At 36.1% G+C, this 15,268-nt stretch overlaps 2 protein-coding genes across 4 annotated transcripts in view; one reads left to right on the top strand and one right to left on the bottom strand.

Annotated features, from left to right (window-relative positions):
• Window positions 1-15,268, top strand: part of CRMP (Collapsin Response Mediator Protein) — a 118,376-nt gene that overhangs the window by 4,184 nt on the left and 98,924 nt on the right. The window lies entirely within an intron of this gene.
• The window catches only part of Prestin (solute carrier family 26 member prestin), a 29,233-nt gene that overhangs the window by 2,594 nt on the left and 11,371 nt on the right, over window positions 1-15,268 (bottom strand). Inside the window, exons 3-13 of the mRNA XM_087354486.1 lie at window positions 14,846-14,956; window positions 14,058-14,209; window positions 12,875-13,039; window positions 12,328-12,432; window positions 11,805-11,938; window positions 10,438-10,600; window positions 8,938-9,114; window positions 4,096-4,368; window positions 2,665-2,856; window positions 2,140-2,253; window positions 1,232-1,367 (exon numbers count right to left, since the gene is read on the bottom strand). Coding sequence (XP_087210612.1) covers window positions 1,232-1,367; window positions 2,140-2,253; window positions 2,665-2,856; window positions 4,096-4,368; window positions 8,938-9,114; window positions 10,438-10,600; window positions 11,805-11,938; window positions 12,328-12,432; window positions 12,875-13,039; window positions 14,058-14,209; window positions 14,846-14,956 — 1,722 coding nt within the window. The remainder of the gene's footprint in view (window positions 1-1,231; window positions 1,368-2,139; window positions 2,254-2,664; window positions 2,857-4,095; window positions 4,369-8,937; window positions 9,115-10,437; window positions 10,601-11,804; window positions 11,939-12,327; window positions 12,433-12,874; window positions 13,040-14,057; window positions 14,210-14,845; window positions 14,957-15,268) is intronic.

Raw genomic sequence — 15,268 nt, 5'->3', positions numbered from 1 at the left:
CCTTTCTGACCCACTGTCTGAAATTGTTCTTGACTTTCCAATAGATACTGAAGCAAAATTCTGTTGCTTTATACACATCATAAAATCTGTATTGAGTCTGTTTCAAGTCCTGTGTAATAGTCATATTAGTGATCGTAATGTTGATTATGACATGAATTATCCTCCTTTCGCAGTGTTGAGGCTACATTTGTCTTACTAATAGAATTCATTAAGTTTCTTAGTCTGTGGAAACACTGATGTAATGAAACACCAAATTATAAAAGTAAGACTGAACATCATGGCCAACTGGTTAGCACTCTGTATTTATGTTTAAGAGGTTCTGGGTTCATATTTTGGCACAGAGACTAGCTCTCCTGACCTAGGTGTATCATTGGTCAAGTGGTTAGCACTCTCGTTTCATATTCTTTAGTTCAGATATCAAACTGGAGACTGGCTGCGCTCTCTCTGACAGTATTTTGTACTTTTTCTCACTGACAACAGGTAAACGCAGGGAATAGTACCTTTAGTTAGGTAATGGACACTTCTATCTGCATCCTTTCTGATTCATTATTTACTTATCATCTTATCATTCAAAGTTATATAAACTTAGGGTACTTGTGGAATATCGGGACACATCGCTTTAAAAATAGGTTAGGTTAGGATTGGTTAGGGTTGTTGTTATCTGTTAGTTCGTTCAGTTATTTATTGCTGTCCACACACATTAACCAAACCTAACCTAACATAACCTAACAAATCCTAACCTAACGTAACCTAACCTATTTTTAAAGCGATGTGTCCCGATAACTTAGTAATTGAAAGTGATGTTAAATAAACCAAGAATATGTAAAATGTGAGAAGTATATCGTGTCTGATTTGAAGTTTTCGCGCTGACATAACTGAATAAAATCTTCTCGGGCAATCCGCTGATCGTCTGAGAAGATTTTATTTTGTATTGTGTCTGTTACCGTGCACAAGAACTTTTCTGTTCATTCAGCATTAAAAATAGATTGATTGGTCACTTTATTCTTGGTTAATTGAACAGTGAAGATTTCTGTCTTCTGGATTGTTGTGCCGTGTATTATGGTCGATGTTAACCAATGTTTCAGAGGTCATACTGTCTCCGTTGTCAGGGCGATTATTTTGAAGCCTAGACTTTGCTAAAATGTTATGATTTCCTTTCGTCTCCTACAGTTACGAAAGTTCTTAGTCCCACTTAAATATTTCCAGTGTCACTTTGTACAGTGAGAGATACCTGAAATTCCAGCCAAGTAAATGGTGATATCTAATTTATTGAAGACTTTGTTAAGTAACTTGAGGGCAGCCACTCCTGAGGGATCAATGTAACTGAGCGCCGAGAAGTCGAGGATAATGTATTGGATCTGAAATTTCTAAACACAAAAGTACATCATAAAAGTAGCTTAAATGTAAATAAATTAAGGACAATTCAAAGAGTGAATAAAATTTTACGTGTCAAGGTAAATGGAAAAGAATTGTATCACTGGCCAGAATTTGGAATACTGTAATAACAGTAGAAAAATAGGAAACAGCTACGTAACAACGAAATGATGAACTGTTTTTAAAACGTTACAGAATTTTCTTTCATGATTTAGTTCTACGAAAAGAATGTTTTAAGATTATGAAAATTAAAAATAAAATTAATATGAACTTTGATCTTCGTTGACTTTTCTTCTGCCTTGTCAGCATTCTACAATTTTTTGAAATAATTATTAACAAAATTAACATACTCTCCAACGAAAAAAAATTGAATTGGGAAAAGCGAACATGTAATTGGGTGAGTAAGATGTAAACTTTAAGCATCACAGGAAAATTTTAATAACAAGATAGTATCATAAAGTGAAGGTTACAGCTAACTAACTAACTAACTAACTAACTAACTAGATGGCTTAGGGAACCTGAAGGTTCATCATCGAATTAACCAAAGCCGTCCACCGGTCCCTGTCCTGGGCCAGCAAAATCCAATCGCCTTCAACTCGTATCTCCCATAGAGATTGCAGGTAACATTTCTTTAACAGTTTAATAACTTCAGTATTCAAATTAGGATGATGAAAAATTTGATCTACTTCATTTTTACAAGTTTTTGAAACCAGAAGCACAGTCACTGGTCGATTATGTTTAATTGATGTACGCGTAAGGTCTTACCTCGTCAGTAAAGCTTCCATATGAAGAGACTTGAGGTTTTATGGGGGTGTTCACAGTGGGTACATGTTCTGAATCCTCGCCGTGTTCCACAAAGCTGATGTTTACAATACCTTCCTGTGCAAGGAAAACATTTTAATTAAAGTTTAATAACTAAATCTGATATATCCTTCGTGGATCGTTAGTATGAAGACTGTCACTTATGAAAAATATATTCTTTGTGATTTTTCTTGGCCATTACAGATAAAGTATGTAATACAACCACTTAATTAAAAGTCACATCCCTAAATAATCTTTGTAGTCAATATAGGGATTAGCCCTGTCGATTGGGCGCAACAGAGTAGGTTTTACCTGAAGACGGAGATAGACTCTTATCTCCGAAACGTCGGGGTTTTATTTAGTCTTGGACAATGGAAAATGTCTAGAAAACTTTGCTTCAACAACGCGTCATTGTCACAAACTTTCAGAATTGACAATACAATATTGTTGAGTAATCTGTAATCTATGTTAGTTGTCGTCTGTCCTCACCCTGGCTTCATCTGGTCTACCGTCGACCCGACTTGAGGTTCGACTCCTTCGTTCCAGTTTCTCTCTGTGTGCTAACTCCTTTTGTGGGTTTATGCCCACAAGTCGGTACAGTTCGGTCTTGAAGTGACTTCTTGTTGCAAAGTTTAGCCCACCGCAGTAATGGAAAATTTTAATTCCTATAACCTCGTGAGCCTGAAAGGAAAATGCTTTGTAAAATCCTGTCCCCACGAGTTGAGGGGAGGATTTGGGGATTATTAGAGTGAGTTGCCTACTTTGCATAAAAATAAAAATATTTTGAAGTTAGATTTTTGATGTAAGATTTGAGGTTTTCGCAGCGGTGAGTCTGAAGATTTCTGTCTTCTGGGTTGTTGCGCTGTGTAGTCTGGTCGATGTTAACCAACGTTTCAGAGGTCATACTGCCTCCATCATCAGGGCGATTCATCGCTATGGCTATAGGAATAAGGTAACTTGAGATATGTAGTCATGAAAATGGGAACGTTATATTTTACTACGAAGAAGGGAAAATGAAACGTGATTTAGGACGTGGTATTGTAGTAAGTAAGTTTGAGGCCTCGTGTAACATTTCGTAACTTTTTGGTTTTGTACGGTGGGGAGTTTTTAGCTCTCCAGTTGAACTCCCAAGATGGAGAGTTATCCCTTATCTGCTGTACATAACTAATAATAATAATCCGTGGCGTAACAGCTTATTCAAAATATTTGAAACTATCATCTATCTGGAGGCCTTCTCCTCCATTCGCAATATGAGGCTGATGACAAGGGATCTACGTAACCGCCTGATTCTCAAAGTCAAAACATTTTAATAATATTCCTTCTGATAAAAATATATTTCAGTATGGTTAATATCTGGACTTATAGATTGGCTAGGTCTGATACTGATTACCATTTAGTTATTTAAAAAATAAGAGAAATATTGTCCCTGAAAGTACGAGCAGAGTGTATTCAAAATGGAGAAATTTAATCGTCATAATATGTAAATATCAGTTGAAGAGCTCTAAATTAATAGCACAAAGAAATAAAATTTGAAAACATCAAAGCTTTAGGGAACATATAAGAGGCAGAGTCAATGAGTTGGAAGAAATAATAAAAATTAATTGTATTATTAAAATTATTTAAGAAATATGAGATCGGAGGTTTCTACAGTGATGAAAGTATTGAATCCTATGACATAAGGCAGTTTTGTTGACTGCAGAGAGATTTCTAAAGGGCCACGCATTTGTTGAAACCTAAAACTTAGTTTTCTTTATGTGATGAGGATAGTGGTAAACTATATTCTGGTCAAACTGGGTGAATTTTGTTACTAAAAATTTATTTAACTACTCTTAAACCTCATCAAGTTCAAATCTATCAATTAAATGGTAAAAGTTTGATTACTTCAATAGTAATATTGTTACGTTTCATTAGAAAACTTACCTGCGTGTACCTGGTGCAGTCCAAATAAAGATCTATGTTTGGCATTACTCCCAATAGACACGTGTAAGGTTTCATGCTTTGGACTAAGATAGAAGCGAGGGAAAGTCCAAGCCCCACTAACAAACCATAATCAATGTCCACAAGGACCACAGTGAGGAATGTGATGATCCATACCAGGCCGTCTAACTTAGACAGTCGCCAGAAGGACGGCAGATCCTTGGCTTGGAGCAGCATCCCCTTTAGAGCCACTATGATGATACTTGCTAGTATGCACTGCAACAGATCTTAATGTCTCTCATAAATTCACTCCTTGTATTTTCCTTTTACATACATACATACATCTTCATTACATTCCATGGATCCATAAGTTAGTCAGATGACAATAGGATGTAGGATAAGTCATACTATTATATAAATGTCACAAAAATACAAACAAAGGGTTCACATGAAGTAGAGATAAGTTACAAATAAATACACCCATTATATACGAGGTGCGATCGGAAAGTTTCCAGACTGCGCCTATAAAAACCCGTACACTTATCTCAGGTATTAAATTCATCCATCACCCTCGAAGTAGTTCCCCTGGGAGTGAACACAACGATCCCAGCGCCGCTGCCAAGCCTGGAAGCATCCCTGGAAATCTTTCTTTGTCAGCCTGTCAAGCACCATCTGCGATTCTGCCTGAATCTCTTCTATCGTCTCAAATCTCCTTCCCTTTAGCTGAATTTTCATCTTTGGGAAGAGGAAGAAGTCACACGGAGCTTAGAAAGGAAGTTGGGGTCGGTTCTTGCAAGATCTTTGAGCTCCTGACAAACGAGAAGTCGATTCTGCTTCTGGTCCTCAGACAGGATGCGTCGCATGTGGAGTTCTTCCTTTAGAATCAGCTGACAGGTCCCATAGCCTATCCCAACAATGTCGCACAAGTCGTTGATGGTACGACGTCGATCTTCGTGAATGGCCTGCCGAATCTTCGTAACATTTTCGGGCGTTGTGCTCGAAGATGGTCGTCCAGAACGCTCGTCATCATCGACAGAGGTTCGGCCATTTTTAAAACGTGAATGCCACACAAAAGTTTGTGCACGACCCATTGCGGACTCCCCAAATGCTTGCTTTAGCATTTCATAGGTTTCCGTAGCCGTTTTGGCGAGTCTTTGGCAAGAGATTCAGGCAGAATCGCAGATGGTGCTTGACAGGCTGACAAAGAAAGATTTCCAGGGATGCTTCCAGGCTTGGCAGCGGCGCTGGGATCGTTGTGTTCACTCCCAGGGGAACTACTTCGAGGGTGATGGATGAATTTAATACCTGAGATAAGTGTACGGGTTTTTATACGCGCAGTCTGGAAACCTTCCGATCGCACCTCGTACAATAGATAAATTACGACTTACTTGTAAACATTAGAAATTCATCGACAGAGTAAAAGGAGTGTGTAATTAAGTATCTTTTCAATGCTGGTTTAAATTGTGCCTTTTTATTTACAAGACTTGTGAGATTTGATGCTAGACTGTTGAAAATGTTGATCCCTGCATAATATGTACCCTTCTGAAAACATGAGAGGTTGGCAATTGGTCTATGAAGCTGATTTTTATTCCTTGTGTTGACAGGGTGTATAGCAGAATTAGTTTGAAAGAGTTCTTGGTTATTTACAATAAAGTTCATTAATGAGAATATGTATTCACATGGAAGAGGTAAGATTTCTAATCTCTTAAATAGACTTCTACATGAATTCCTAGGTTTTACACCAGCCAATAATCTAACAATTTTCTTTTGTAAAGTGAATATCTTTTTGATGTTTGATGAATTTCTCCAAAAAATTATTCCATATTTCATTAAAGAGTGAAAATAGGCAAAATATACTGATGGATACAACAACAAAATTTATCTTAATTCTTAGTCTGACGGCTGTAACATATTATGTAATGTGCTTAATGTTTAAAGGTAAGCTGTCTTCTGGTTTGTTGCGCTGTGTAGTCTGGTAGACGTTTGCCAACATTTCAGAGATTCTTGCTGCCTTCATCAGGGCGCTTATTGCCCTGATATTGGAAGCAGCAAGCACCTCTGAAACGTCAATAAACGTTTTCAAGACTACACAGTGCAGCAACTCAAAAGACAGCCATCTTCTTATCTGCTACTGTGTGAACGTCAGATTTCACTAAACATAAATTCTTTGGTTGTATCATTTTGCGTCATCTCACACAAAATTGAAAGAACACTATTATCCTGTCTTTAATGTGTCTAAATGTATTATATATTGATGATATTCAAATAACTTGTCTCATAGTGGCAAACATGGTATCATGGTTGAGTGGTTAGCACTCCTGCTTCATATTTGGGAGGTTTGGGGCCTGGTGTTTCACAATCACTCCAGGCAAATGCTGGATAATAATTTTGTAAATTATTCCATATCCTTTCCAATTTATTATTCGCCATCATCCTGTCATTTGATGCTCTATAGTCTGAGATACTGAAATTGCCATTAATAAACTATAAAAAATAATATCATAGTACAAGGTTAAGTTCTGTTATCAGTGGGGAGATTCCAGACTTGAGTTTGATCCATCCCACATTGCAGCCAGCTAAAAAACAGGCTACGCCTACATCTCTAACAAAATCGTTATGTCTCTCTGTCAGAAATACAAGAATTAATATCAAGTTCTTGCAGTGAAGTCTGTTCATTTATTTGTCGAAGGATTTTCAATTCTTCCTTTCTATACTGAAATCTTCTTTCAGTACACGTAAACATTAATAAAACTGTCAGACCATAAAACAATCCAGCTTCAATTTTACTGCATTGTATATTAAATGGTTCCATATGGTTAGATACGGACTGGGCGATCGGGGTTCGATCCCCGACAGGGGCAGAGACTTTTTCATATAGCCTCTATATCCAGATCGGCTCTGGGCCCCACCCAGTCTCCCGTCCAACGGGTACCGGGGTCCTTTCCCGGGGGTAAAGCACGGTCGAGGCGTGATGTTGACCACTCACCCCCCATCTAGTGCCGAGGTCAAGAATTAGTAGGAGCTATACGGGCTCTCCCCCCAAGTGCCTACATGGCGTGTAGCGGGACAGCTTTAATTTTTTATATAGTTTAAAAGTATTGGTCTAACTCAAATGTTCAGTATGCATTGTTGTTTCAAGAAGTTTTTTGTCTGTTGGTGTTGGAAATTAATTATTAGAACTAACAGAATATTAAAATGGTGCAGTACGTTTAAGTAAAAGAGCGTGTAATATAAGGTTATGTTTAAAAATAGTATTAAAATATATTAAAATTGTCCGTCAATCACAATAAAGTAATATAAGATAATTAAATGGTTAAAATATTATCCTTTGTTCCGTATCGAGTACTCGATTTACATATGGAACATTCTCGACATGTTTCGGCTTTCATAGAGCCGTCATCAGGTGTATGTTATAAACTCTTAATTCAATTACTAATTTATCAATAACCAACCTCGCTCCGATACGATGTACTTCTGATCTCTCCTCTTACAACTTCGATATTACTTCTCTGGTAAGTTTATACGTTTACTTTAATTTATTTATTTTGTTTTCTATATTCAATTTCATTAATGGTTTGAATCCTTTAATTCACAGACCAATATACGCAGCATTAACATCACTCCGACAATACGATTGTATCAATGATATATAACACAACAACAAATGTTGATACAATGTGAAAAAAACAATGAAATGATAAGAAAAAAAAATTAAAAATTAGTAATTGAATTAAGAGTTTATAACATACACCTGATGACGGCTCTATGAAAGCCGAAACATGTCGAGAATGTTCCATATGTAAATCGAGTACTCGATACGGAACAAAGGATAATATTTTAACCATTTAATTATCTTATATTACTTTATTGTGATTGACGGACAATTTTAATATATTTTAATACTATTTTTAAATAAAATCACAATATGACGCACCTACAATATCTTAAGGTTATGTTTGTAGAAAGTTAATACTTTGTCATTGTCGGTCTTCATTAACATTGTAAGAAACTATATAAAAGAAACAATAAATTGTAATTTTTTTATAGTTTTTGATTCAGTCGAGCCAACCAATTAATTTAATGTTTAAAGGATAGAATGTAGTTGAAAAATAACCATGAACGTCACTGTATTGAAGTCAAGGTTATGATGAAGATCATTGTCAGATACGTATGCTATTTAACACTGTGATGTAGTTACGGAAATTCAAAGTTGTGATAGGTCAGCAAAGTGCGTGGCCTAAAGCCACGAAAGGGCATTGCTAGTGACCCATTAGCATGTACTTTGTGCTTATAATGATACAGAAGCAACTCAAGTTAAATTTGTTTTTTTTCTTAAAATTGTTAACTTTGTAATTAATGATTTTATTTGTCATGGCTTGTCGAAAATACGATAATAATAATGGACGCTTTTATTACATTTGATCAAGCAAGTTAAATAATGAAAATGTTTGTCATATGATTTTAGTATAGCACTCGTACGTACTCGTAGCTAATGACAGTGACATTATTAATGTAATTATTTTAAGTAAGATTTGAGGTTATCATAGAAGTGGGTACAAAGATGGCTGTCTGCTAGATTGTAGCTCTGCGTAATCTGGTAGACGTTTACCAGTGTTTCAGAGTTACTTAACTGCCTCTATCGTCAGGGTGATGAATTACATGATGATGTGAAATGTTAGTAAACTTCTACCAAACTAGATGGCGCTACAATCTAGAAGACGGCCATCTTTAAAATTGTAGAAGTAGGAAAAAATCTTATAGGTTAGAGTCGTCACTAAAACAAAATTTTTGAGACATTGAGACATTTGCTTGTTGTCTTGGGATACTATTTGTAAATATATTTACCCTGGGAAGGGGTTCAAAGAACGGTCCAATCCAGAGCATCACAGCGAGGAGAATTAGACACGATATGAAGCTGGTTAGCTGGGTCTTGCCACCGACTGTCTCTTGGACAAGACTCCTCGAGAGTGATGCAGTGATGGGCATGCAGGAGAAGAAGGAACCCACAATGTTGCTGGTTCCCTGTTTACGACACAAGTTATACGTAATAATGAGGGAGAGTTGAAGTGGATGTTTTCAGGTTTCACATACGGTCAACAAGGCCTCTCTAAAGATAAGAAATTGTAAGAGTCGCTTGTTTTATGATGTACTTTCTATTTCTGGATAATTATTCTTTGAGATAGCTTAGCATTTTAAGTTAATAAAGTTTTGCAATGGAATTGAAAATACGTCTCCCTTTATGATGCAAAATACAATTCTTTCCATGCTGAAATAACTGAGATAATGCAAAGATATTTATGGTCATAAAAATACACTTGTGAAATATTCAATTCAATAATAGAATTATTATTTGCTTGTCGTAAGGCTACTGATAATAAGAATGGACCGAAATCAGTAACATATTTTGGAGGAGTCTAGTTTAAATCCCATCCAAGAGATTAACTATCCTGATTGAAATATTTTTATAGTTTTCCTTTCCAGCGAATGACATGACATTAAAGTAAATTTTTAAGTTTCGTGTTCCTCCTAATTCATCATTATTCTGTAATGTCACATTTGGTGCTATATAAACCCAGCAGTTATGAAGTTTTGGTAAATAAACAGAAGGATTAAACATTTTAGATTTAAGAAGGTAGCTGTCTTCTGGGTTGTAGCGTCGTGTAGTCAGGTCGATGTTTACCAACGTTTCAGAGGTCATACTGCCTCCGTCATCAGGGCGATGAAACGTTGGTTAACATCGACCAGACTACATGACGCTACAACCCAGAAGACAGCCATCTTCAGACTCACCGCCTCTTAATACATCAAATCCTACATGTTAGATGTAATTTGATTAATATATTGAGAGGGAGTCATATATCTGGATGACAGGGAACATTTTTTTTTAATATTATTCACAAATCAAAGAAAATATATGCATACAGTGTGCTCATTAGAGATTTTTTCTTTGAATATGCTGCCTTATATACATTAATATTAGGTCTATAACATTTATCAGGATAAATTTAATTTGAACAAATTTTAAATAATTTTTTATTTGTATTAATTTTTGAGGATTGATATTTTGAATGGATTACGTTCTGTTAATGTCACCAAAAATTCTGAGTGCGTAATTCTCGCAAATTGTCTGCCCAGGGAGGAGTTTTTAAATTAGCTGCTTGATATATCGTTGATGTCACAACAAAGTTATCTTCAGTCGTGGTGTAAGGTCACCGATATTTACAAATAAAAAAAAAAGGAATTATTTAGTGTTGCAACACTAAACTCATGAAGTACAGCAGATGTTTGATTTGACGTCAGTTTATTTTTGGATTCATACAAAAGTAATAGTTTTAAATACAGTACCTGAGCAAATAGTTCTTGGTTTGAATCCACTTCATAATTATGTTTCTGAGCAAAAATTAAAGCCATTGACATCGCAATAGTGTAAGCTACCATCGTGATGGTGAAGCTGTCTATGAAAATTTTTGGAAGCAGTGAGAATGCTGGCAGTGTCGGATATGGCAATCTGAGGACAGATAAAATTATTACAATGTGATGTCACGTGGTATGTTCTTCATTCCATTAGTCACTTGTTTATAATTAATAAATTAACCATTGGCTAGCGACAGAAAAGGCTTTAACAACAAATTTGGATATTATCATTATATGCATACTGCACTCAAATCATAATAAATGTTACTTAGTTTAAATCTACAGTATCGAGGCTTGACTTTCTGATAATATTGGGTTTGCAGTGTGCTAAGTCTATGGCCATTGATCAGTTCCGTCTTACTGTGGGCTAAAAAACACGCTTTTCCTATGAATTAATATTATTTATTTATTTTATATGACCCGTTCTTCAGTGCCCGGGTCCCAACTTTTCGTTGGTTTGATCTATAGACGTTTGGTAGGACTCCTTGGATGAAGGATCGGCCCGTCGCAAGGCCTCTACCTGTAAACATGACAGCACAACACAGAAACACGCGTTCAAACATCCATAGCTTGAGTGGGATTCGAACCCACGGTCCCAGCGACCAAGAGACACAAGGCCCACGCGGCCACTGTGACGGCATGAATTAATATGTAGAGATAAAATACCTTGTAAGACTTGAGGTTCTCACAGCGGTGAGTATGAAGATTTCTGTCTTCTGGGTTATTGCGCTGTGTAGTCTGGTCGATGTTAACCAACGTTTCAGAGGTCATACTGCCTCCGTCATCAGGGCGATATTCATCGCCCTGATGACGGAGGCAGTATGACCTCCGAAACGTTGGTTAACATCGACCAGACTACACAGCGCAATAACCCAGAAGACAGAAATCTTCATAAAATACCTTTTTGTCACTTCTATTATATTATTATCATTTGTAGGACAAATATTTAACTAAGAGAACATGAAATATGTGTCTGAAATATTTAAATGTTTGTTTATCCTTTTGAGAATGATCGGATACTGTTCTTTTACAGTTATGTTGGAAGTCGTGGCAAGACCTTACTCGAAACATTTATCTCTTGTTTTAGCTCAGAATAGCAGTTAAAATTGTTCAGTTGAGTCCATAGTCAAATGAGTTTTATCAGTTTACCAGAATTATGACAACACCCACACACAAAGTTGTTTGCTGATACCAGTACCAAAGGATCTAAGCTGTTAAGAACTTTGCTCTAAATTGGACAATCATAAAATTTGTTCTTCAAATGAAATTGTAAATATCACTTGTAACTGATTACTTACCCTGTTGGAATATCACCCACGGGTTCTATCTCATATTTATCTTGCAGATTTAAATATGTAGATATCAGTGTTCCAGTTACAACAGCGATGAGTTCTATAGGAATTGGTATGACTGATCGTTTTCTCACGAAAGGCTGCCGACATAGATGTGTTATGCATTACAGTTTTCATTTAAATATAAATTATATTTTTATACATTTTTTTGTATGAAATTAATTCTTTTAAAATTAAAGTAACATTTGAACTGTTGGAATGATAATCATGGAATTCAATATTATTTTCTTGCATTTGAAATCTGTGAAAATTTTGATGATTTCAAATCAGTATTGCTTAATAATATTGCTACTGAGAAGTCAGAAATATTCCTATACAACATAAGAATAACTTTTTTAGTTTAAAACCGGTAATTATATTCAGTTCATGGGTGACTGCTTTCCTACTGACAGGATTGCACTGAATTTTCATAGCTACCGTGATCATACACGTGTGCTGGAAGAAGGAATTTTGTCTCTCTTGTACTCACCTTCAGGAATTCATTATTAATGACCAGCAAAACAATTGTTATCGAAGACACGACTAAAACAGCTAGATTAACTTCTTCAATTTTGTTGAATATCTCAATGTAGGTCTGAAAGTAGATCATATATTCTATTAAGTGTTTGCATTTAAGGTACTTGTGGGTTATCGGGACACGTAGCTTTAAAAATAGCTTAGGTTAGGTTAGGTTAGTTGTCATTTATTGAAATAAAGTATAATAACTTTCAAGTATATGTCATTTATCCACACACATTAACCTAACCTAACCTAATCTAACCCAACCTAACCTAACCCAACCTAACCTAACCTAACCCAACCTAACATAACATAACCTAACCTAACCCAACCTAACCTAACATAACCTAACCTAACCTAACCCAACCTAACCTAACCTAACTTAACCCAACCTAACCTAACCTATTTTTAAAGCGATGTGTCCAGATAACCCACAAGTACTGAATTTAATATATACACATAAACATGTGCATTAATGCATGTTCATAGTAATTTACTACAGTTGAAATAATACTCACAAATCCTATGTTGAATGGTCCCTCATGTTTGGTAATTTTTAGCCCAAGTAAGTCTTTGACTTGAGACGTGAAAACGTGAATAGCAGCTCCTGTGGTGAAGCCGTTCACTAGGGTGTCAGACAGCAATGTACACACTATGCCCATTCGGAATACATACATCACCAGCTGCGAACGGTTAGAAAGAAACATTTTTAACTTTTGTGAACCCTGAAACCGGCTCGTATGTGCGGTTCAGCTGCGTTGGAGTTGCATGCCATAAAATGTTAAATTATATATTTAAAGTTGAAGTCTGACAATATATAAAACTGTTGTCTAAATCAGTGGTATTCAACCTTTTTTGTTCGCGTACCCCCAGATATAATTTCTCTTCAACTTTGTACCCCCAAAGTTGTTGGTGTATAGTTCAAGTTATACATCTAAAATAAATTAATTAAATTACATTACTGATTATTCAGTGTTTATCATAAAATATATATTTTTTAAATTTCATGTACCCCCTTAGATGTCTTCGCGTACCCCCAGATATAATTTCTCTTGAACTTTGTACCCCCAAAGTTGTTGGTGTATAATTCAAGTTATACATAGTATATAATCTACATCTAAAATAAATTAAATAAATTACATTACTGATTATTCGGTGTTTATCATAAAATAATATATTTTTTTTAAATTTCACGTACTCCCTAAGATGTCTTCGCGTACCCCAGGTTGAATACCACTGGTCTAAATTATAAAACTGATGTGTTTCGGAAAGAGGATCCAACTTCGAAAATGTTGTAGTTCTAGAATTTTAGAATTTGTATGGGAATTTAAATTTTAAGGTAAAGACGGTAGAGAACTGAAGAGTGAAGCAGTCACAGTAGAGGTATAGCACTAACGCCTTTCAGTATTGCCATGTCTCAGGCTCGTTATGAATATTTAAACAAGTTAGTAAATAGTGTTTCTGTAGCTAATGTAAATCACAGCATTGACGGTAACATTTTACAATTTTATACTCGAAGATTTATATCTTCTGGTTTGTTGTGCCGTGTAGTCTAGTCGATGTTAACCGACGTTTCAGAGGCCATACTGCCTCCGTCTGATGACGTCAAAGACTACACAGCGCAACAACCCAGAAGACAGAAATCTTCATACTCACCGCTGCGAAAATTATTGCAGATTAGGTGTAAGCCATTACAGTTACCTGATATATTCCAACCATGAAGGCAACAGTTGTAGCAACTTCCATGGGGCTGTAGCTAATATCTTCTGTAGATGTCACATTTACATCTGTCAATTTGGGGCTGTAAGCTGTTACTGACTTGCCCGTCATTAGGCAGACTACAGCAAATGTTCCTGCGTCATAGAAACCGTTCAATTTAATGAGTAACTTCAAATCAAGAAATAGGGCATGCATGAGAATCACGATATATGATACTGAAAGATTACTCAAACGAGTATCTCGTCGGTGACCAATTTTATTATAAAAAATTAATGTTTAATATTTGAAATTTTTTTTATAGTAGGCCTGACTGGTAGTAGTTTTAATAAATTGCCATATTGAGTCAATAAGTTTCCCTCATTCATAAAATTGTGATGCCACGGTGGTCTAGCGGTTATAACGCTGGCCTTGTAATCCTGGGGTCCCGGGTTCGATTCCCGGCGGTGCCCGAATTTATAACTTGTGTTGGACAAGGCCGTGGTCTAGGCAACATGGAGTTTTCCTCCGGGGGCTTCTCCGGTTTCTCCGTGGCATCCCAACAATTACTCCATTCACACACAAAAGAAGGCAATGGCAAACCACTTCTGGATCATCTGCCAAGAACGTATATGAACAGGTCCCAGTCCGAGAAAAGGATCGAAGGATCCTGTTCATAATATGTCCTGTAAAGGAGACCGCGCAAAGAAGATAAAATTGTGGTCTCCGAGTCAGTAAGAAAGGGCGAATGTGGCCCACATCTGAAGAGGTGACTCGACGTAGACAGAACTTACCCATGGAATTGTGACGAGATGTACCAAGCAGGGAATATGCCAGAATAGGGAAGAAAGCCATATAAATCCCAACGATGGGTGGGACAGCTCCCAGCAGTGCATATGCCATTCCTGTGAACGTTTGTAACGATTAGAAGATTAATAATTCTTTGAGAAAAGCTGAGATTTTAAACAAAATCCACGATTCTTAACACTTCGCCATTCTTACACTCGGTTATTTCTCTGAAATATTTATGCAGATTTAGGGTCCTGTATTTTTTATACTTTCTAAAACTTAGACACTAGCAGTTGAACATTACATTTATATTAAAACTTAAATAATATCATTATATAACAAATTCAGTGATTTGTGAAGGCTTTTATAAAAAAATTGTTTCCTGAGTTTTTAGGATGTTATTTTACCACGACACCTGTGAATTTTAG

Source organism: Zootermopsis nevadensis, unplaced genomic scaffold (genome assembly GCF_977971745.1).
Source record: "Zootermopsis nevadensis isolate Lab colony 2312 unplaced genomic scaffold, Znev_1.0 Znev_ptg000023l, whole genome shotgun sequence".
In the NCBI taxonomy this organism is placed as follows: Eukaryota; Metazoa; Arthropoda; class Insecta; order Blattodea; family Termopsidae; genus Zootermopsis; species Zootermopsis nevadensis.
Note: the sequence above shows the minus strand (reverse complement) of the source record. Positions and strands in the feature narration are given on the sequence as shown.